Source organism: Octodon degus, unplaced genomic scaffold (assembly GCF_000260255.1).
Source record: "Octodon degus isolate 3935 unplaced genomic scaffold, OctDeg1.0 scaffold00001, whole genome shotgun sequence".
Taxonomy (NCBI): Eukaryota; Metazoa; Chordata; class Mammalia; order Rodentia; family Octodontidae; genus Octodon; species Octodon degus.
In genome coordinates this window covers 37,659,556-37,681,677 of record NW_004524577.1, presented here as the reverse complement: position 1 = coordinate 37,681,677, position 22,122 = coordinate 37,659,556, and the positions used below count along the sequence as shown (strand labels likewise).

The 22,122-nt window shown below is 40.2% G+C and overlaps 1 protein-coding gene across 2 annotated transcripts in view; it reads right to left on the bottom strand.

Annotated features, from left to right (window-relative positions):
• Il6st (interleukin 6 signal transducer) overlaps positions 1-22,122 on the bottom strand; it is a 51,075-nt gene that overhangs the window by 27,905 nt on the left and 1,048 nt on the right. For both annotated transcript variants that reach the window (XM_023708849.1, XM_004623089.2), the window contains exons 2-4: positions 3,972-4,047; positions 2,482-2,787; positions 1,474-1,594 (exon numbers count right to left, since the gene is read on the bottom strand). In XM_023708849.1, coding sequence (XP_023564617.1) covers positions 1,474-1,594; positions 2,482-2,787; positions 3,972-4,032 — 488 coding nt within the window. In that variant the 5' untranslated portion in view covers positions 4,033-4,047. The remainder of the gene's footprint in view (positions 1-1,473; positions 1,595-2,481; positions 2,788-3,971; positions 4,048-22,122) is intronic.

Below are 22,122 nucleotides of genomic sequence, written 5' to 3'. Positions count from 1 at the left end.
CTGGGAAAAGCAGTAATGTTTGCAATCAGTTATACACCCTTGACAACCTCACTCACTATATGTAAATCTACGTAAAAAGAAGCTAAATACTGAATTTTATTTACCCATCTAAATAGTGAAGTACTTAAAAATAAAATACACTAATACCTATAACTCACTTTGGAATGCACTAAAAGACAAAGGTGATGAAGTAAACAGTGAAATGTTAACTGGAGTATCCGGCTGATCGGGATGCATGAGTGTTCACTGGAAAATTCTTTCAACAGTTTTAGGCTTGGAAAACACTGGTAGCGCATGCCTGTAATTCCAACTACTCAGGAGGCTGAGGCAGAAGGATGATAAGTTTGACTTCAGTCTGGACAACTCAGTCAACCCTCTCTCAAAATAAAATGAAAAGGCTGAGGTTAGAGTACATCCCTAGCATGTACAAGAGCCTGAGTTCAACCCCTGGTACCACAAAAAGACAGAAAAGGAAAAAAAAAAAATCACTGACAGGAAACTTTATTAAAAAATGAGTGAGGCTGACAACACCTGACATCACTGCTCAGTTTTAGTATCAGAAAAAATAAAACAGTATGCATACCCCTTGTATAAGTTACATTAAAAACTGAATTCCTGCGGGGGATACAAAGAGAACAGCGAGAAAAACTTAGAATTTAAGAGAGATTTACAAGGAATTGAGCTGGACACAGTGGCACATGCCTGAGATCCCAGCACTTGGTAGGCTGAGGCAGGAGGGGCACTGAGTTTCCAGGTCACCTTAGTCTCTGTGAAGAGTCAAAGGCTGAGTCTGAATTACGCAGTGATTCCCTGTCTCGAAAAACCATAATAAAAAGCAGGGTGTGGTGGTGCACACCTGTAATCCTAGCACTCAGGAGGCTGAGGCAGGAGGATCATTGCAAGTCTGAGGCTAGCCTAGACCACACAGTGAGTTTAAGGCCAGCCTAAAGTATACAGTGAGACTATCTCAAAAACCCTCCAAAAACAAACAAACAAACAAAAAAAACCCAAATCCCAGACAGAGAGAGACTTCTGAGAAATCTAAATTCTGCAATGTATAGTTTCTTTGGAACTCAATTCAAACTGGGGAAATTTATACTGTTCTAACTAAAACTCTGATATTACAGTATTTAAAAATGCTTCGGCTAACGGTGGAGTAGGTTATGACTTTGGAGAGCCCTCATCTTTTAGAGCTAGGTACTAAGGATGGGATACAAATGAGAGTTTCTTCAGGACAAGAGCTGAAGCACGCAGGCAGGTCAGGGCCCGACTGCTGTTGAAGGCAGCGGTGCGGAGCACGGGCCCTATTATATAATTCTTGGTACTTCCACGTGGATATTTGAGACGTTCCAAAATAAAAATTTTAAATGTTCTAAAATTTAGATTCAACAGTACTGTTTAGCAACATAAAAGTTCTGGCAAAAGTGTCTAGTTTAATAAATCCAACACAGAAGAAACTTAAAAACCACTCACCACTCCGACTTTAAAGTGTAATTTGTTTCCAGGTGTGTTTCCCTCCCGGGATCCCACTGACACAACATCTTCTTCCCTTCATTGACAATGCAAGTCAGGTTTTTAGGTTTTTCTGGAGGAACTAAAAGGAAATAATTATTTTTAAAAACTTCTATATTCACAATTAATATTGAATTTACATACCACCTGAAACATATCTAAGTTAGATAGCCAAAAAGAAACCCAAACAAAACTATATCCAATGAAAGACTGGTGACTAAGAAGTTAACTTTCTTTCTTTCTTCCTTTCTTTCTTTGCGGTACTGGGGCTTGAACTCAGGACCCTGCACTTGCCAGGCAAGTGTTTATTCTACTGAGCTATCTCCCCAGCCCTAAAAAGTTAATTTCCATTCAAATTCCTAAACTTCTTTTTAGGCAGCAATTATATATTTGTATCATAACTGTTATTACTATTTTGTTTTACATTAATTTTTTAGATAAAAGTCAACTTTCATAAGTGGATAAAAAGAGCAACAACTTCTCCACTGAGTATATTTTAAAAACCTAGTATTTACATATGTTAGTAAGAAGCAATTAAACAGACACAAAAATAATTCATTTATATGCTGCTTTCTCAAACCTTTTCTTTATTTTTTAATTGAGTTAGGGTCTTGGTACATTCCACAGTTCAGGTTGACACTGAACTCACAATGTAGTCCAGGCTGGCCTTGAACTCAGGGTGATCCTCCTGTCTCAGCCTCCTAAGTAGTGGGATTAAAGGTCCAAACACTTTTAGAAGAAAAACAAAAGCTGAAATCATGTAAGTTTGGGCAATGTACAGATTTGATAATCCACATTAGGCCCATAGTTTGTTAGCACCATATGCTGTGCCAGCCCAGCACCAGGGAGGCTGAAAACAGGAGGATCACTGAGTCTGAGCTGTGCACTGAGACCCTGTAACAACCATATATAGAAGAAATGTACTTCTAGTCACGACAAACCCTGACATAAGAAAAACACAAAACTTACAGCCGGTGCGCACTCTGATTCCATAGACACTCATCTCCATCTGTCCGTACGCGAGAATGTTGCACATCAGCTGAACGTTTAATAAACCTATATTTGTAAAGGTGACACTGGATGTTGTTGTATTGATGATGGTGTACTGCTCCTTAGGAACTTGAACATGGTCTGTTTTCCAGATAATGTAAGAAGCATTTACATCATAAACACTCATACATTTTTCCTTTAACACACAGAATGCAGTGAAATTAGAGCCACTGCGTATAACTGGAGATTCAGGGCTGATAACACCACACAACTCCACAAGTTGACCTGCAAAGGAACAACATTTCTGAGAATATAAAATAGGCTGAGGTATGTATGTACTAATACCCACTGGCAGACTATTTGCCTAGCACATGGTGAGACCTAGAGTTTGGACCCTAGCACTCCTCTCCAAAACTGAGGACTGAACTTCTATATTATTACCACCAGCACCAGCAGCAGCACCATGACGACTACTAGCACTACTTTGGTGACAGGTCTTGCTATGCAACTTGGGCTGGTCTTGAGCTTAATATGTAACCCAGGCTGGCCTCAAACTCAGGCAATCCTCTCAACTTAGCTTCCTGGGTACTGAGATTAGAGTCATGCACCACCATGCACAGCTTCTTTTTTTTTTTTTTTCTTATGTATTTTTGGCATGAAGGTAATGTTGGCCCTGCCCATAGTTACTTTAAGGTAAATGTTTCTAAAACTATGTGCACTATAGTCTCTTTCAAAATAAATTACCTCTCTATCTCTGCCAACAGCACCACTCCCATTCAGCTATCTAGACCAGACACAAAGTTAATCAGTGTACCACCTGGAGGCCCCGACAGCAAACTGCCACCATTAAACCATATACATCTCTGACTTCTCTACCATTCCTGCTCCACCTCCACCCCTCAGAAGCTGAAACTGGGGGCAGCACAGGATGAACAGTATGTCCCCCACTAGCTGGAAACTCAGTACATGCTGGTGCCTCAGCAGACTCAACAGTTTTTTACACTACCCCTTGCAGAAGTACCATCCATTCTAGGTTCTACATTCTTAGCATGTTTACCAACCTCTTGGTACCAGTACTATCAGGATGCTGATGCTTGGGCCATAATGTCTTCCTAGTTGGACCTCTATCGATCCAGTTTACCCTACACAACTATTACTACAGTTAAGGTTTTAAAATGATTATGTTCTTTACTGTTTAGTAACTATATATATGATGATCAAGATAAAAGTCCCAACTATTTGGCATGACTCTATTCTCGCTCTCTAGCCTCAGTGTCCACATATGTATGCTAGATTTCCCCAAACAATGCCACTGGCCAACCAATTCTTGAGTTACCCACTCTGTATGGGTTTCAGTTTTCTCATGTAGAAAAACAACTCAATAGCAAACATATGCTTAATATCTAAGTATGCAAAATTCTGTACGTGTATTTGTGGAGTTGGAAGGAAGGGTACTCCGTGAGTCTTACCTATACACTCAGTGGTGAGGAAAACAACCAAAGCTTGCACGACCCAAATCTGCAGCATCATCTTGAATAGGTATTTCTGTAACAGACACATGCAATAGTATTTAATATTTTTCTCTTACACATAAACTAAAACAAAGTTCTGTTTCTACTGCACAGCTATTTTCTAAAAGGTGGTAAAATTCTTACAAGAATGCAAAAATTGGGCCGGTGAGACAACTCAGCGGACTAAGCTTAGGCAGGCGCAGGGACCAGGATTTGATCCTTAGCACCACATGCCACGCCAGCCCACACTCAGGCTGAGGCTGACCACCAAGACCGAGTACGGCTGTGTATACCTGTAATCCCGGCACTAGGGAGGCTGAAAACAGGAGGATCACTACAACTCCGAGCTATATAGTAAGACCCTGTACCAAACATATTTTTAAGAAAAATGCAAAAATCGAGTCTTCAGAGTACTTTGTTTCTGCCACTAAAGTTATGGTTGTATGGAACTTCTTGAAAACATATTTTAAACTTTAAATTAAAAAAAAATCTTTATTATGTGAAGCCAGCCTATATATTAGTAAATAACTATGAGATTGAGATCTTCAGACAGATTTCTGCCTGGTAAAATTCACTGCAAATAAACTCAGAATACACTTGACAAAAAAAATAAAGAGAATACACTTGACAAATATGTTTGTAACTCATAGCATTATCAAAAACATGACCTGATAGATGAAGAATGCCTACAATTTTCTAAAAAATTGTAATACCTAGTAGGAAACCAGGCCAAAAAAGATGAGTTTATTGAAAAAGAAACACAAAAAGCTAAAATGTATAAAAGATACTTTCAAGCTCACACAAAATGAGAGATTAAAGTTTAAACAGAAAAACATGTTCACTAGAAGAAAGACAGTCTCTTTCATAAATGGTGCTGGAAAAATCATTTTTAATCTTTTCATATGCCAAAAGACTAAAACTAGACCCATGCCTATCACCATGCATTAAACTAAAATCTAAATAGATCAAAGACCTAAATATTAGAATAGAAACACTAAATTTACTGTAAGATAGAACAGAAATCTTGAAGACATACATGTAGGCAGAGATTTCTTGAACAAAACCTACATTGCAAGAGAAATATTACAAAGAATCACCAAATGGGATCTCACCTTATTAAAAATCTTTTGCATAATAAAAGAAATCACCAACAACACAGTGAAAAGAAAAAATTACAGCCATGGTCCTTCAGGAAAAGGACTTTTATCCAGAACACATAAAAGAACTGAAAAAAATCAGACCCATCATATTCAAAGACCCAATCCAAAAATGAGCATCTGAGATGAATACACATTTTTCAGGTGAAGAAATACAAATGACAAATGAATGCACGAAAAAATGCTCAATATCTTTGATCATGTGTGAGATGCAAATTAAAACAACACTGAGATTCCATCTCACCCCAGAAAGAACAGCTATCATCAAAAAATCAATATAACAGATGCTGGCGAGTGATGGGGAAAAGAAGAGTCCCTCTCTGCTGTTGGAGGGAGTGTAGAGTGGGATAACCACTATGTATACCAACATGGAGATTCCTCAAAAACTAGGATTACAGGACCCATTTGACCCAACTATTCCCCTTCTGGCTCTTCCCAGAAGAATTTAAAGCACCATACCACACCAATATATGCATACCCATGTTTATGGCAGCGTAATTTGTAATAGCTAAATCTTGGAAACAGCCCAAATGCTTATCAAGTGAGAAATGGATAAAAAGGACGAGGCCTTTTTATAATGGAGTACTTTACTCAGCCATAAAGAAGGATACACTGGTGACTTTCATAGGTAAATGGATGCAACTTGAGACCACACTTGTAAGTGAAATACATCACACCCATATGTGGAAACAGCATATTGTCTCACTAGTGTGAGAAACTGAATGAGCAAATAAGATCCAAAATGAACACTAGATATTGTAAATTGGGAGGAAAGTGTCCAAAAGAAAAGACAAACTGTGATGGGGAGAGGAGAAAGGAAGAAAGGGTAAAGTAAAAAATATATTTATACACAAGATATTTCCGATAATTATACAGCTAGTTTCTTGTAGTTCACTGAAAAGGTTTGTACTAGTATTGTTTGGACAAGATACCACGCCTATATCTTGTACTCTAAATAGCTAGTATGAAGACAGTAACACACAGTGTATTATTATAACTCTCCTACTAATCTGCTTTGAAACTATTTTGCTATTTTTTTCTCTTTAAAATAAAAACAGAGGGCCAGCCAAATAGCTCAGCAGATTACAGCACCTGCAAGCAGGCACAGGGGCCGGGGTTGGATCCCTGCCTCCGGGGCACTCTGAGAAGGCAATTGAGAGTGGGTGTGGTGGTGTGTACCTGTAATCCCAGCTTTTGGGAGCCTGTAAACAGGCGGATCACTATGAGTCTGATCTAGCAGTGAGACCCTAAACACCCACCCTGTAGACCCTTCCCTAAAATACAAAAATAAAAAAACAAACAACCCCCCCCCAGGAATTAAAAATTATACAGACATTCTTGAAAACAATTTGGCAGTTCTGTACCAAGTTAAAAGCATACCAGAAGATTCAGCATTTCTACTCCCAAGAAGGTACCCAAGAAAAACAGAAATATCTATCCATATAAAGAAACAACCAAATGCTCAGAAGCTTTACTCACAATAACATCACACCAGAACTAACTCAAATGTCTGTTGGCTGTGAAAGAACAGATAAATACCAACACCAAGGCATATCCAGAGTAGAACAGCAATCAGAATACTGATATGTACATGTGAATGAATCTCAAAAACATTAAGAAACCTGACATGGGCTGGAGATGGAGCTCAACAGTACAACACCTGCCTGTCAAGTGGGAGGCCCAAAGTTAGAGTCCAAAAAAGTAAAAAGGGGGAAAAAAAAAAACCCAAAACCAAAAACGCTTGCTGAGCATGGTGAAACACTGCCATAATCCCAGAACGCAGGGGGCTGAGGCAAGAGGATCAAGGAGAGTTCAAGGCCAATCTGGGCTACAAAGTGAGCTCAAGGCCAGCCTGAACTACATAGTGAGATGCTATCTCAAAAAGACAACAACAACAAACCTCAGACACAAGCTCAGACACAACCTCACAAGGGCAAAGCTCAGGCAGCAGGAAGGTGATCCCAGGTTTCCTAGAGCTGAGGCAGACAAGGGGCACAAAGGAACTGTTGAGTGTGATGGAAATACTCTGATCTGTTTGTGGTGGCACTGTAGACTTTATACATTTGTCAACAGTCATTAAATTGTGTCAAGAATGGCAAAGGCACACCTGTGATCCCAGGACTTGAGAGGCTGAGGCAGGGAGGATTGTCATGGGCTTGAGACAAGCCTGGCCTACATTGTGAGTTCAGTGCTGGCCTGAAGTATGGAGCAAGACCCTGTCTCAAAAAGCAAAACCCAAACCAAAACAACGCAACAGAAACAACTGCAAAGGTCTGAAATTTCACTTTTTAGCTAATAAGTCACCACACCACATTTCACTACACTACTAGAAGATAAGAGTTGAATCAAAGACAAGACTTTACTCTTAGCAGCAGCAAAGTACCAGCACTTCCTTGAGGGCTGTGAAGAGTCAGGTGACTGTGCTTAAGAAGCCTACATCAATAGAAATGAGCAGGAAGCATTCCAGCCCTTTGCCTCAAGGAAAGTATTACCCTGATCTTCCACAGCTGCAAGCAAATCAGTCCTTTAATATCTGAGGAGATAACACTTCTACCTTCCAGCACCTTTACAGAGACAGCTTAGGGAAAGGGCGGTCAGGACTTTAATGCCAGAGAGACCCATGGTTTCCCATCAGACTGAATACTACCAACAGGTGAATAAATTAGACCTCAATGCTAAGGAAACAAAAACTGCACAGACCAAGGGTCACAGCCAAAACAAATTAGCATTTCATTTTTCCAAAAGATATGCACAATGATGTTTCATAAAATCCTGATGTGTGATTCAATAGTAGAGTACACGATGAGCATACGTGTAGGCCTAAATTCAAACCTCAGCACAAGAATTAAAAAGTTGAAAAGAAAAGCCAAATATCCATAAATACTACAACTGTGGCACATTCAAGTAACTGAGTCACAGTGATGAATAAGAACAACTTCTAAGAACCTCAAGATAGGAATGGACCTCCCATAATATCACAGGAACCCAGACCTACAGAAGTCCATTCTGCATCATCTCCCAATATGAAGTCATAAATAAGCAAAATTTACTTTGTGACAAAGGTCAGAACTGTGGATTTCCTTTTTGGAGGGATGCTGAGATGTGCGGAAGCAGCATCTCAGAGATGGAGATGCAGGCGCCTTTATAAAGTAATATGTGCCCTGTAGTTAGCCTCACGCAGGTGCTTATCTCTTTAAAATGGACAGAACTGCCATTTTTTTTTAATCTTTCCCTTCCTTTTGATCTGCTGTCAACAGACATTCAATTTGAAGCTCACAGATGCTCCCTCTCTCATTTCTTAAGGAATATTTTATGCAAACCTAAGACACAGATATAGGCAAGGTTCATCTCAGAACAGAGTGATTCTTCTACAGCAGTCCTCAAGGGTGGTGGATCAACATAATAGTGTGGAAAGGAGCTATAAGATGTGTCACAAGTAATTTGCTACTATTGATGTTAAAACAACATTTATAATTTACTTAAAAAAATAAGCTACAAGACAACTTATGGGTGTTCATTCTCATTTCCACGGGCTTTCCCAAGTAGGAGAAAATGCAGTGCAGAGAAGACTGCAACTTATTTATTTAATAACTTTGCCCTTTATAAACTATTTTTACTGCCTATGATTGTGATGTTTTCAATTTATGTCCATTTTCTTTTTAATTTAATCCAAGAACAGAATGAAATGCCACAAATAAAACATCAAAGTTATACTGACCATGAGGAAGAGTATCAATATGACTTTCATTATTATGAAGAGTACTGCTATAATTGTAGAAGAATATATGAACTCTAACTGGAAAAAAGAAAGCAAACTTTCATCTACTGAGTAAGCTGAGGTATTAGGACAGGAAATTTCTGTTACATTTTATAGTACTTTTAAATAAATTTTGCAAAAAGTTGGCCATACTTATATTAACCAACCATGAAAATAATTATTCACAAAATTTTCTACACTTTCCCAAATTCCATTAGATCAATCTGCCTTCTCAACATCTGCCTTCTCAATCTGCCTTCTTTTTCTTTTTTTTTCAAATGTATTTAGTACAAGGACTACAGGGTCTTACTATGTAGATCAGACTCCTAGTAATCCTCCTGTTTTCAGCCTCCTTTTAGCTGCTGGGATTATAGGCTCGTGCCACCATGCTCAGACCCAATCAAGGTCGTAGTGTGCCCTGGGGGCAGGGCCAGCATGGCAGGCCGGGCATCAGACCCTGGCGACTGCGCTCTGCCTAAGCAGGTGCTTTAGTCCGCTGAGCTCTGGCCAGTCCCTTTCCTTCTTTCATTAATACCAATTTTGAATTCATTGTAACTAATACTTGGGTACTGTTTTGTGCATACAAAATTCATTTATGTAACTTGTTTTACTTAGTTCTCTTAACATTCTAGAGAACCAAATAGATGGGGCAGAGATTTACTGGATTTTTATGAAAGAAAAAACCAAACATTTGGTACTTACCCAAATCACTATTTTTACATAACAGGGCAGGGATTTGAAACTTAAGTATTTTGCCACCAAATGTCATGTTCTTTTGATTTGGTCTTGCTCTAAAGACAGAAGAGCCTTGTTTCAAGAATTAACTTGGGTAATATTTTACATATGTACCTTTAAAATCCCTGTCTAGCTGTGCCAGCCCCACCCCTGGGGTGCGCTGAGACTGAGATTAGGACTAGGCATGGTGGCGTGCACCTCTAATCCCAGCACTTGGAAGGCTGAAAACAGGAGCATCACATGAGTCTGATCTGTGTAGTGAGGTACTATAGACCCTGTAAACCCTGTACTAAATACATTAAAAAAAAAATCCATGTCTAATACTAGACTGTCAGGTTTGCACAAGGTATACCATTCTAGAGATTTCCTAATTTAAGAATAAAATCCATCCATAAATACAGGTGTAGGATTATTCAAATAGCCTCATGCTGATGTGAGTTTGTGGTTTCTTGAAGCAGGGTTTCACTGTGTTGCCCAGACTGGTCACAGCTGCTGGGCTCAAGTGATCCTCCTGTTTCGCCTCAGTAGTCAGAACCACAACCACCTAGGATCACGCTTTGACACCACAATTGCAAACATTAAGGTCAGCCATGCTTAACCCAAATCTCCTCAATGTCTATGAAATGCCAGCAAGGGACATTCTATTGAATATGATAAAAGCAATTCTAAAAGAGACTCATACCTTTTGCCTTCTAGCAATAAGTTAAAGCCACTAATTCTTAAACTGTCAGTGAGTACAGAGATACTCTATGCATACAGATAAAAATTCACTTTAAGATTTGCTCAGGCATGGGTTCACACTAGCATGAAGTAATTCAGATTCTTTTTTGAAATATAATACTTTAAAACTTAAGTAAAGAATTGAACTTATTAAAATATTCTAAAATTTTCAAGAAAGGAGAAAACTGTCATGTGAATGCTCCCTGTGAGATGACTGCTATGAGCGTGTTGGCACTGGGGGCGACACTCCTGCAGTGTGCTCTGTAGATATTTTACCTTGTTTAAATACCTACTTTCACACTTCATAAAGATCTGATCACAAACGTGATGAGTGTCTTGTTACTTGCTTTCTTCTCTTACCACTACACACTGGATGCAGAAGTTAGCACACGTACTGACTCCTGGTAGCCTTTGCTCGAATCCCTTCCTCATCGAGCTCTTCCAACTGCCCCGGGTTGCTCCTTCTGCTCCCCTCTCCTATCTTTTTCCCCATAGCACTTAAGATTGGCTCTAGCAGGCTGACAAGTACTTTACATGAAGGGCCAGGCTTAAATTCTCTATTGCAAGGAGTCAACTCTGCACTGAAGTATAAAAGCAGCCAGAGACAATGTTCAAACAAATGGGCAGGGCTGTATTCCAATAAAATGTTACTTATTTGCAAGCTAAACTTGGTATACAGGTCCATTTGCTAACCTCTGTTCTAAAACAACACATACCTTACTTGGCTTACTTTTGTTATGGGTTGAATTATACCCCCATCTCATGGTATGCTGAAGTCCTAACTCCCAGTACCTCAAAATACGATCCTATTTGCAAAAGAGCCATCTCAGATACAATACCCTAAGGGCGCACAGGTGAGAGCCTTTAGTATAGCCTGTCCTAATATGAACAAAGACAGGAAGAGGCATGTGACAAAAGAGGAGATTAGAGCCAGGCAGCTGCAAGCTAAAGAATGTCAGGGACTTCTGGCTATTACCACGGAGGAAGAGGCTAGGAAAGATTCTTCTAGATCCCCGACAGCACAAATCTGCTGTTTTAGGTTACCCAGTTCATGGTACTTCGTTAAGCAGTCATTGGAAACTAATGCACTGTCTGAATTACCAAAATAGAACTTCGGCAAATGAAGCAGAAATTATTTGTCCTGTTCCCTATTATACTCCTTAAATCTACAGTCATACTTAGTATAGTAAGCATTCAATCTGTTTGTCGGATCAAAAAAGTTCTTTTTTTTTTTCTGAATACAGTAGCTCATGAGTGTATGGATGACTAGGCCCTTTGGTAAATGTTCCCTCCCCTCCCCTGCCCTCCACTCCCCTCTCCTCCCCTCCCTCTCCCTCTCCCTCTCTCTCCTCTCTCTCTGGTTTCTTAGAACACCCTCACTTTGAAGTTCAGACTGATCCGGGGTTCTCTGTGTAGTCAAGGCTGGCCTTGACCTCTCCAGCGATCATCCAGCCTCAGGCTTCCTAGGGAAGGGATTATAGGCTTGCACCACCATGCCCAGTTTGCAAGGGTACTTTTAGTTTAGCTTTGTCTTCTCTTTGGCAATGAGTCTGCTCAAATATTTCACTTATCTTTTAATTTGGATTTTTTGTTTTCTCATTACTGAATTTTTAATATTTTAAAATATATTCTGGATGTAAGGCCTTTATTTGAAAATTGATTCAGACATAATACTCTCCCAATGGAAGCCTTATCTCTTCAATTGTGTTTGTGTGTGTGTGTGTGTGTGTGTGTGTGAGAGAGAGAGAGAGAGAGAGAGAGAGAGAGAGAGAGAATTTGGATTGAACTCAATACTCTTACACCGACCTATGTCCCTATCCCTTTTTAAAAAATGTAAAAACAGGGTCTAAGTTGCGCTGAATTGCCTATGCTGAGCTTGAACCTGGAGTCCTATCTCAGCCTCCCACAGTGCTGGGATCACAGGCATAGTAACTCTTCATTTTCTTAACATTTCTGTTTTAATACCGGAATATTTAATTTTTAATGAACTATATCTAAGAAATCTTTGTCCTAAGTCAAAAGTTTTCTATTTTATTCTACAAACTGTATAACTTTAAATTTTATTTTTCCAAATCATTTGGAAAAATATTAAAAAATTAATATGGGGAGGTAGCTCAGTAGACTAAGCGCTTGCCTGGCAAGTGCAAGTGCAAGGGCCTGAGTTTAATCCCTGGTCCCAAAAAAAGAAAAAAAAAAAATTATATATATATATATGATATGAAGAAGGAATTCAATTCAGAATTGCTAATTCCACCAGCACTATATGTTTTGGAAACACTGTTTCTTCTTAAGTAAAATGCTTTTGCACTTTACTAAAAAACAGCGTCCACATATATAAGGAATAAAGAAAAGGATTAATAGCACAGCTGACCACTCTCAATTCCAAGGGTGAGTACATTTTTAGGTAAAACACGTACTTCAGGCTTTTTGGGGTAGGGCTCTGGTAGAATTACCAATGCACAATTGTGACACGAAAGCAGCCACAGAGAATAAACACGAGGGGGGGTTGTCTTTTAATAATACTTCGTGAATGAGGTGGGCTGGGGTTTGCCAAGTCCTGCTCTATTTCTTCCACTCATTTTATTTTCCTTTTACAACTACTACACTGTTTTGATACAGCCACTTTACAAATCCTGAAGCCAATGTGCTGTGTGTATTTTTTAAAAACATCAGCTATTATCCTTTTGTTTTGTTTTTGTTTTATGTGGTCCAGGCTGGCCTTGAACTTACCAGGCAGCTGAGACCAGCCCTGGATTCCCACTCCTCCCGGCTCAACCTCCTAGTGCTTACAGGATTAAGGTGTACCATCCCACCCAACTATACTGTTATCCTTTTCTTTATTTCTTGGTATGAAAGGTCTCTTTTTGTTCTCTGGATTTGTATGACATTCCTTATTTATCAATTGAGCAACTGAGGAATTTGATTGCTATGTCCTTTGGCACAGTTTTCGTATTTTTTGGGCCTGGACTTTGTTGAGCCTTTCAGTGTTAGTTTACAGTTTTCATTAAAACTATAATACAGGTCTTTCTAGTATCTCTCCAATCAAGATATTTTCTAATCTGCCTGGTGAGAACGAGCACTATCACAGACTCTGGGAATGCCAGGTCCTATTAAATCCTTCCTTGCATTGCAGGAGGGTCTTTCCCAGCTCTTCCTTGGTTTCTTACTTGAACACAATGATCATTATTCACCTGTACACTTAGGTGGGACCTCTAAACCTTTCCAGAGTTCTCTTTCTGCACAGTTCCCCTTCCAGTAACTGTTTGGTGGAGTCTAGCCACCCCAGTCTCCCGTATCACCTCCTTCAATGCAGGAGAACCTCCTGGGCTCCACCTGCAGTTTCCTGGACCCATCTCATGGCTTGACAACTTTCAAGTGAACCATACTGTTCACTTCATTTGTTTCTTGTATTTCGAGACCACCACCTTTCATCACCTGATGCCCTTTAGTTTTCCCTATTTTGGCTGTTTCAGAAAGGAGGGTAAACCCTGTTACTCAATCTGGGCCTGAAGTACAAACTGCACAAATATTTGAACACCAAATTAAATAAGAATTACATAACAAAACCTTTGTCAAACTATTATTTTTGTATAGAAAAGTCTAAACAGGCTTGAATACAAAATCAAAATTTGAAAACTTAACTAGTATTTAGCCTAAGAATATAAGCAGTACTGGAGTTCTCTTACTCATAGTTTCAACAGTTTCAGTTATATGTAGTTAACAAAGGCCTGAAAATGTTAAATGGAAAATTCCAGAAATAATTCCAAAGCTTGAAATAACTTTTAGTATGCTATATTGTTATAATTTTTTACTCTTAATCATTGTTGATTTTTAAACTATGCCTCACTTATAAATTAAACTTCATCACAGGTATGCATGGATAAGGCAATAGTTAGCTTATATTCAGCTTGATAATATTTACAGTTTCAGAGATCCTTGAAATTAGAACATGTCCCTCTGGATAAAGGTGGGCTACTGTAGTTCAAACACTTTTGAGTTGTGTGTAAGAATTTATAAGCTGAGTGTGTAGTTCTAGCTATGGGGAGGCTGAAGCAGGAGGACTGCTTGGACACAGGCGTGCAAGGTCAGCCTGGAAACAGTGAGACCACATCTGATAAATGAGTGAGTAAATGTATGATACGATTTATAGCTAGATGGCCCCTGAACTCCCATGGAATCACAGGTGGGCTTTGGGGAGCTGACTGAATTACGGGACATTATTACAGCTGATCTGCTATTAAGAGGGGGATCTGAATGGAATAGGTGCATCATGACCCAGAAGGAAGTCTCGGGTCCTGCCCTGATTCTATGCTCTCCCACAGCTCGGCCACAAGCAGCTTCTCCACCTCCACATCCCTCTCCTACACCGTCCTGCCTTGGAGACAGTGGACTATTGACTGAGACGTCTACACACTATGAGCCCAAATAAACCTTTCATCCTTTAGGCTGTCGATGCTGGGTATCATGTCTCAGTGACAAGCAAGTGACTAAGATTTTGGTACCAGAGCAGTAGGGTTGCTGCTGTGACTACTCCCTGGGTGCTCAGAAGCCTTTGGAACTGGTCTGCAGGAGAAGATGGGAGAGGTTTTGACATCCTGGAGAAGCAGCCTGAGGATGCTAGAAGCACAGCTAGACGGGAGATTATGTTTGGAACTCAGAAGACCAGAATGCCATGGAAAGGCAGATAGTAAAGACCAGGCTCTGGAGCTTTCAGATAGAACTCCACTGGCAGTTTGACTCCAGGCCAGGTGTGTGTGTTATACTCTGGCAAAAACAGGTCTGCATTTTGCTCATGTTTTGAGCCTTTGAAAGAGACTGAGAGTAAGGGTGACAGACTAATCTGGTGGAGGAAATTTCAAGGTGGTCCAATGCTCAGTGTGTAGCATGAATAGTGCTTGCTGTCAGGAGCAAATAGCAAAACTGCTGGAAAGCCCTTACAAAGGTGGTCCCTTGGCGTGAAGGTGGCAGCAAAGATGAAAAAGCCAAGTTCCTAGCCAGGCACAGAGGCTCATGTATGTAGTCCTAGCCCTCTGGACGCTGAACCAGGAGTTATCCCCTTAAATTCCAGGTTGAACTTTCAAGGCCACATAATGATTTTAAGGCTGGCCTGAACTACATAGAGACCCTATCTTAAAACAAAACAGGACAATAGAAACCACTGCTTCAGGCACCACAGGACTAGCAAGACCCACCCTTCATACCAGTTGGAAATTTCTTTGATGAGAGAGCTCTGGCACACTGCTCAAAACAGTTCTTACGGTATGGACTCCTTGGGATTTGGTTCACAGTGCTTGGCCTTCTGGGCATCTGAGGGCCTCTGGAGCCATGGCAACAGGCCTGGTTTCTGCTCACACTGGTAGTGGACCTTGGCTTCATCTACGCAGTGCTGGTTTTACAAGCAGGCAGAATACAAAACTCTGGGGTCAGAAAGGTATCTATCCACCCAGATTTCAGAAGGCCTAAGGCCAGGCAAAGTTGTCTGAGAGGGAGTGTGTGATGCTATGATAGTTAAGCTGAAAATGCAGTGGTGACCCCACAGAGATGGAGAAGCCAGGAATGCAGAACATCTGGGAAAGGCACGAGGAGTGAGCAAAGCCCAGGCCAGAGAGAAGGAATGAGGGCTGCAATTGCCAGCAAGGCCACAGGGGAAGAACTGCACAAGCCCTTCAGAGTACACACCTCACCGCAGCGCAGAGAAACAGGACTTAACTCCTACTGGGTTCTGTTCTTGCTTTGGTCACACTGGTTTCTATCTCCTATTCCTCACTTTAGGAATGGAAATGTTTACCTTGAGCCACTGTACATAGGCAGTGTTTTTAACTTCATTTTAGTATTTACAGTAATATTGTAAATATGTTTAGTACTTACTTTTAGCTCACAGCTAAGAGTTTACCTTAGAACTCAGAGAAGACTAAGGACAGAATTCTCAGCAATGCTGACATTGTAAGACTCTAGTGACTCAGAGACGGGCCTATTGCCTTTTGCATAAAGAGCTGTACAGGAGTCTTTTGGGGGCTGGGGGCTGTGGCAGAATATTGTGGTTTGTACCAGATGTCCTTTCAAAGCCTTATGTAATCACAGACTGCAATTATGGGGGGATTTTAGTTGACGTGCTGTTAAGAGATAAGGGCTGGGTGGAAGAGGTGGATCCCTGGGAGGGCCAGAAGCAGATCTACCCCAGCTCCAGCTCCTTCCTTCACTCGCTTGCTTCCCCACTGCCACACGAACAGCTTCTCTTCCTCCAGGGCCCTCTCCATGCCATCCTGTCTTGGAGCCAACTGAGTAGAGGCTGAAAATGAGCAAAAGGAAACCTCTCCTGCCCGAAGCTGTGGGGGCAGGGTAGTGTGTCTGAGTGCTGAGAAAGTAACTAAGAAAATGATTTAGTACCCAATTTTAAAAAGCCATCTCACATCACTGGGGAAATGAACTGTTTGTTAAATGCTATGGGGACAATCAGTGTCTCGGTTACTTTTCTCTCGTTACTGGGATAAAATACCCGATGCTCAAAATTAAGGAAGGAAAGGTTTATTTAGCTCACAGTCCATAAATCAGCCGACTCCAAGGCAGACGGGCACATGGGGGCAGCAGTTCATGGCTGCCGATAAACAGCGAAACAGCAAGAGCCAAAAGGGAGGAGCAGAAGAGGCAAAGCAAGGCTCTCTCCCTTCCTCACATTGTATTCAGGCTATCCACCCCAGGGAGGGTGTAACACTAATACCCATCACCTCAGCAGCATTCACACCCATAACCCTAGCACTGGATCCCAAATTAATCACAGACTCTAGAAGCCCGCTGCCCCAATGACCACATGAGGCTTTGGGGGGACAACTAGACACAAACCATAACAATCAGCTTCATGAACAAAAAAAGAGGCTCATTTCATTTCTCTCTCTCTCTCTCTCTCTCTCTCTCTCTCTCTCTCACACACACACACACACACACACGTCCACGTTCTCACAGTTCCCTTCAGATTAAGAAACTAAATGCAAAAGCAGACTTGTAAGCATACTGAAAAAGAATATGGGACAAGTTTATGAGCTTACAGAAGTTTTTTTCACTAATTATCTTTGGCTATTTTGGCCAACAAAAAGGGCTTGAGAGTACTTGGATAAACACACATGTCCTCACCATTGCTCCAGACATAAGCCATAACAAACATAACAAGTCAAAGAGCTCCTACCCTCAAAAGTTTAGGAAGGTAAAACTGTACAATGTACTGGAAGAATATGGAGAATACTTAATTCCAATGGGGGTCAGAAGCATCCAGCCATAAAATTAAGAATTTTCTAGACAGAGAAAACAGCATAAACATGAGCTGTACATAATTTCTGACTCTACCAATGAAGATTAACAATGACAAATTCCCAGCATGCCAATCTGCCAACCTGAGCCACTGTATCTCAAGCACAGCTCTGCTGTGTTCACTTTGCTAGTATAAGAGGTTAGAAGGTACAGGGGACAGAACCTTCAAACAAAAAGAGCACATGAGCTAAGTGTGGTGGTGAACACCTGCAATTCCAGCTCTCTGGGAAGCTCAGGCAGGAGGATCACAAGTTCTAGCCCAGCCTGGCAACTCAGACACTTAACTGCAGATGACACCAGTAGGAAATGTACTACTCAGAAGTAATGACCGAATCAAGCTCCTTTAGAGCAAAGGAAAAACTGACTACTAAAAATCTGGAAGCAGAACATTCAAATTTTAATGAGGCAGACTAAAATTAAGATTTACTCTGTTAAAAGAAATGAAGTTCCTGCTCTATGTATGTGTACATGTAGCTTTAAAACAATAATCTGCCGGGCATGGAGGCACATGCCTATAACCAGCACTTAAGAGGTCGAGGCAAGGAATTTCACTGCAAGTATAAGGCCAGTTTGGGCTACATAGTGAGTTTAAAGCCAACCTAAATTGTACAGGGTGAACTTGTGTCAAAAAAAAAAAAAAAAAAAAAGAAAAAGAAAAAGAAAAAGAAAAAATCTACTCTAAACTGTAAATTAAGATGTAATTTTCTTATTCTTCATCAATCAGCTAACATATTTCTCACTACATCTCACAAAATACACTAGACGGCCACAGAATAAACGGAAGTAGAGCCTAAAGCCTCGGGACAGTATCACCAGTGTTCGTGAAGCCTTCCACACTGTCGATTAGGCTGGTTCTGAATTTCTAACCCCTTCTGGAGCCTATGTAACCACATGATACAGTGATTCATGCCTTTATCCACCTTCCTGTCTCCTTGACTAATAAATTCCCTGTTAGCTTTTATCTCCTAGCTATGAATGCTCCCAAAGATAAAGTACGTGGCACCTACTTTTCAACTATTCCCGTCAAACACATAATTTCAAGAATTCTGGCTTGACCTTTCTTTTAATTCTAGTTACATATCATCTTCTCGCCTGTTTTTAGAGTCCCTCATTCTCTTTCTGCTCATTACATTTTAGCTTTTCTCAGTTATACATGTTACCTGGACTCTCTCCGCAGTATCTTTCCCACTTATCCTTACAACAAATCTAATTTGGGAAGTGATTACCTCCTGCTTATAACCAGCTTTCCTCCTTCTAGTCTCTTTCTTCTCTGCCAAGCACTTGGAACACCTTCGTAAATGAGCTTTTCTGAAACACTAGGTAAAGGTGTCATTCTTCCTCAAAAGCTCAGAATAATAATGTCAAATATTTTAGCTATTTAAGAACTTAAAAATTAGCTTTAGCCAGAAGCACATGCCTGTAATCCTAACACTCCAGAGGCTGTGAGTTCGAGACCAGCCTGGGCTACAGAGTGAGCTCAGGTCAGCCTGACAAGGTCTGTACTAGCAAGACCTTGTCTTAAGAATAAATAAATAGGGATGGGGAGATAGCTCAGTGGTCTAAGCACCTGCCTGGCAAGTGCAAGGACTGAGATTTTATCGCTGGTACCAGAACCCTGGGTATGGTGCCACATTCCTGCAATCCCAGCACTGGGGAGGATTATTACAAGTCTGAGCTGCATAGTGAGACCCTGTATCAAACAAACAAATAAATAAATAAATAATCAGGTCTTTCTATTCCTAAAAGAAAAAACTGTGGTATAGTTCAGTGGTAGAACCTTTACTTATGATGCAGGAAGTCCTGTGTTCAAGCCTCAGCTCTGCAAGTAAATATATACATAAATAAATTTTTAAAAATTCTGCTGAACATGATGGCATGGACCTGTAATCTTAGCACCCGGGAGGCTGAGGTAGGCCACTACTTCACTATACTTCTAGAGAGAACTGTAAGCAACCCGATGTGTATTTCAATCGTACTGAAATGATTTCTGGAGTCTTCCAACTGCAAAGCAAATATTTAAGGTCCCCATTTTGCTTGGCCTTTGTATTCCAGGCACAAGTCAATTTCACCTTTAAAGCGTCATCTAGACCAGTGGTGGCAAACCTATGGCAACTGTGCCACAACCCATTGTTTGTTATGAATGAAAGCTCTGAAAGGTTCACTGTCACTGACCTAGACTCTGAGCTCAAGCCACAATAACAAAAACTAGACTTCCTCTACCACTCTCTGTTCTTTCAGAGTTTGTGCTTTTACACACACTACACTCCCCCTCCTCCCGAGTCAATGCCCTCCTGAACCTCCTTCGCTCTACTGACTGTTTAGAATCCAGGTCAAACATCTGTGAAATTCCCCACATCATTCCCCCACAACATCTCTGCTCCACATGAACTTCTGTGTAGTTCTCTAAAAAGGCTTATGTTGCACAGTAATTATTTACATGACTTGGTATGCTCAGAACCTAATATATTTTGAGGCACCTTACACACAAGGAACAGTGTAATTTTTTTTTTTTTTTTTTCCTTCTGTTCTGCTGAGGATCAAACCCAGGGTTGTAAGTACTACTGGCTAAAACCCCAGCCCAAGAGTTGGTTTTAAAGAGTTGGAAAGCTGGGCATGGTGATGCACGCCTGTAATCCCAGCACTCAGGAGGCTGAGGTAAGAGGACTGTTGTGAGTTTGAGACCTGCCTGGGCTACAAAGTGAGCTCAAGGCAGCCTCAACTACATATCACAACCCTGTTTCAAAAAAAAGAAAGAAAAGGAAAGAAAGCAAAAGAATAAAGTTGGTGTTTTGAAAGACCTTCTGATATGGTCATATTATTCTACTCACTGCCACTCAAGCACGCTGTATGAAAGTTATATATTATGGTTAAGACTTCAGATTTTGAAGCTGGGTTATCTAAATATAAAGTTAGGATCGATTTATTAGCTAGCAAACTAAATTAACCTTTCCATGCCTGGGCTTCCCTTTGTTGAAAAAGAGGACAATAAATTCTATCTCATGAGGTTATAAGGATTAAATACATTACTATGAGCAAAACATCCAAAACACTGGCACAAAATAGGCACTAAGTATATATGGCTATGGCATTAGTATGCCTTGGGCCCTTTCCACATGTGGTTCATCTTACTATATTCTATATTTTCTACGTACACTATGCGGCCCATGCTAGCTTATGAATGGGCTCCCTCATTTTCCCCCTTTATGCAAGTCTGACCCAAATTTTGAGGCTAGCCTCTGTAAGTCCTTAATTATTCCAATCTTCATATGTGACCACTCTTCAGCTTAAACATCTATACTGTATAACATTTTCTGCATCACTCTGTACTGAATTAAAGCTGCTTTGTATCCAAGTAATATTTCACACGTCTGTCAACCCAATTTTTAAAACCCTTTGAAAGTCCTGATGACAACTTACGCATCTTTCTGACTTCCTATAACAGGTGATAAACTGGTTAATTTTTGTTGAGTAAAAATAATAAAGCTCAAAAGAAATCTCAACTCTGATAATACTGCCTTTGCAATCAAAGAAATGGAGAAGACATGCTTCTTTCTCTGGGAGCCAAGCTGCAAATGTGCTAGGGCCAAAGAATTCTGACTCCCGTTAAAATGGGAAGCTCTGAAATTGTTGATAGAGGAAAAAAGTCCTCCTTGTTCCCATACAGAATTGATGGGTAGCACTTAAGTTCCCAAACCAAAGTATAGCCCTGGATTCTCTGGAAATATGTCAACACAGCTGTGAACAAAAAATTTGCAGGTGGAAAAAATCTAGATCCTGAGCCTGTTTCCTTCTCCATACTGGATATTGTACCATCTACTCCACAGGTATATGCTGTACTTATCAACAAAAAGTTTAACTGAAATGCCAAATTTTCATAGAAGAAAATTTTACAGAAACTGAAAACACTACAGTTGATAAAAACAAGAACACTTCTAGTTACTCAAGAATATGCTATATTAGATTAGCTGGTATCAGTAGTAGTTAATAAAACTAAAATTATCTATGAGAAAAGTACAGTACTGTCGATCACACAGACTTGAGGGAAAAATTTTACCATCAAATTTATCCTTGGACATTCTTTGTAATTTGTTCTTTCACTGTGATTAAAAGAAGCGTTCGAAATTATCCCCCAAAGGAAATATCTGGAAAGCACAATTTAACTTGAATATGAAATTAGTTTCATAAACGTATTCCAGCTTATAGTTCAAAACACTTCCCAACAGTTATTAAAGTAAATGTAGGAAATCAAGATAACAGCAAAAGGCACAAATGATGATCTGAATCACTAATTTCAAATCAAGATTTTCCAATTTGAAGGTGGCAGCCACACGCAGTCTAAAGGGTTTACAGCAGTAAAACAAACACCCTAATCTTTTTGAAGATTCAACCTGAATTTCTAATAGTTATTTTATGGCATTCTAATTTTTTTTTTTTTTTT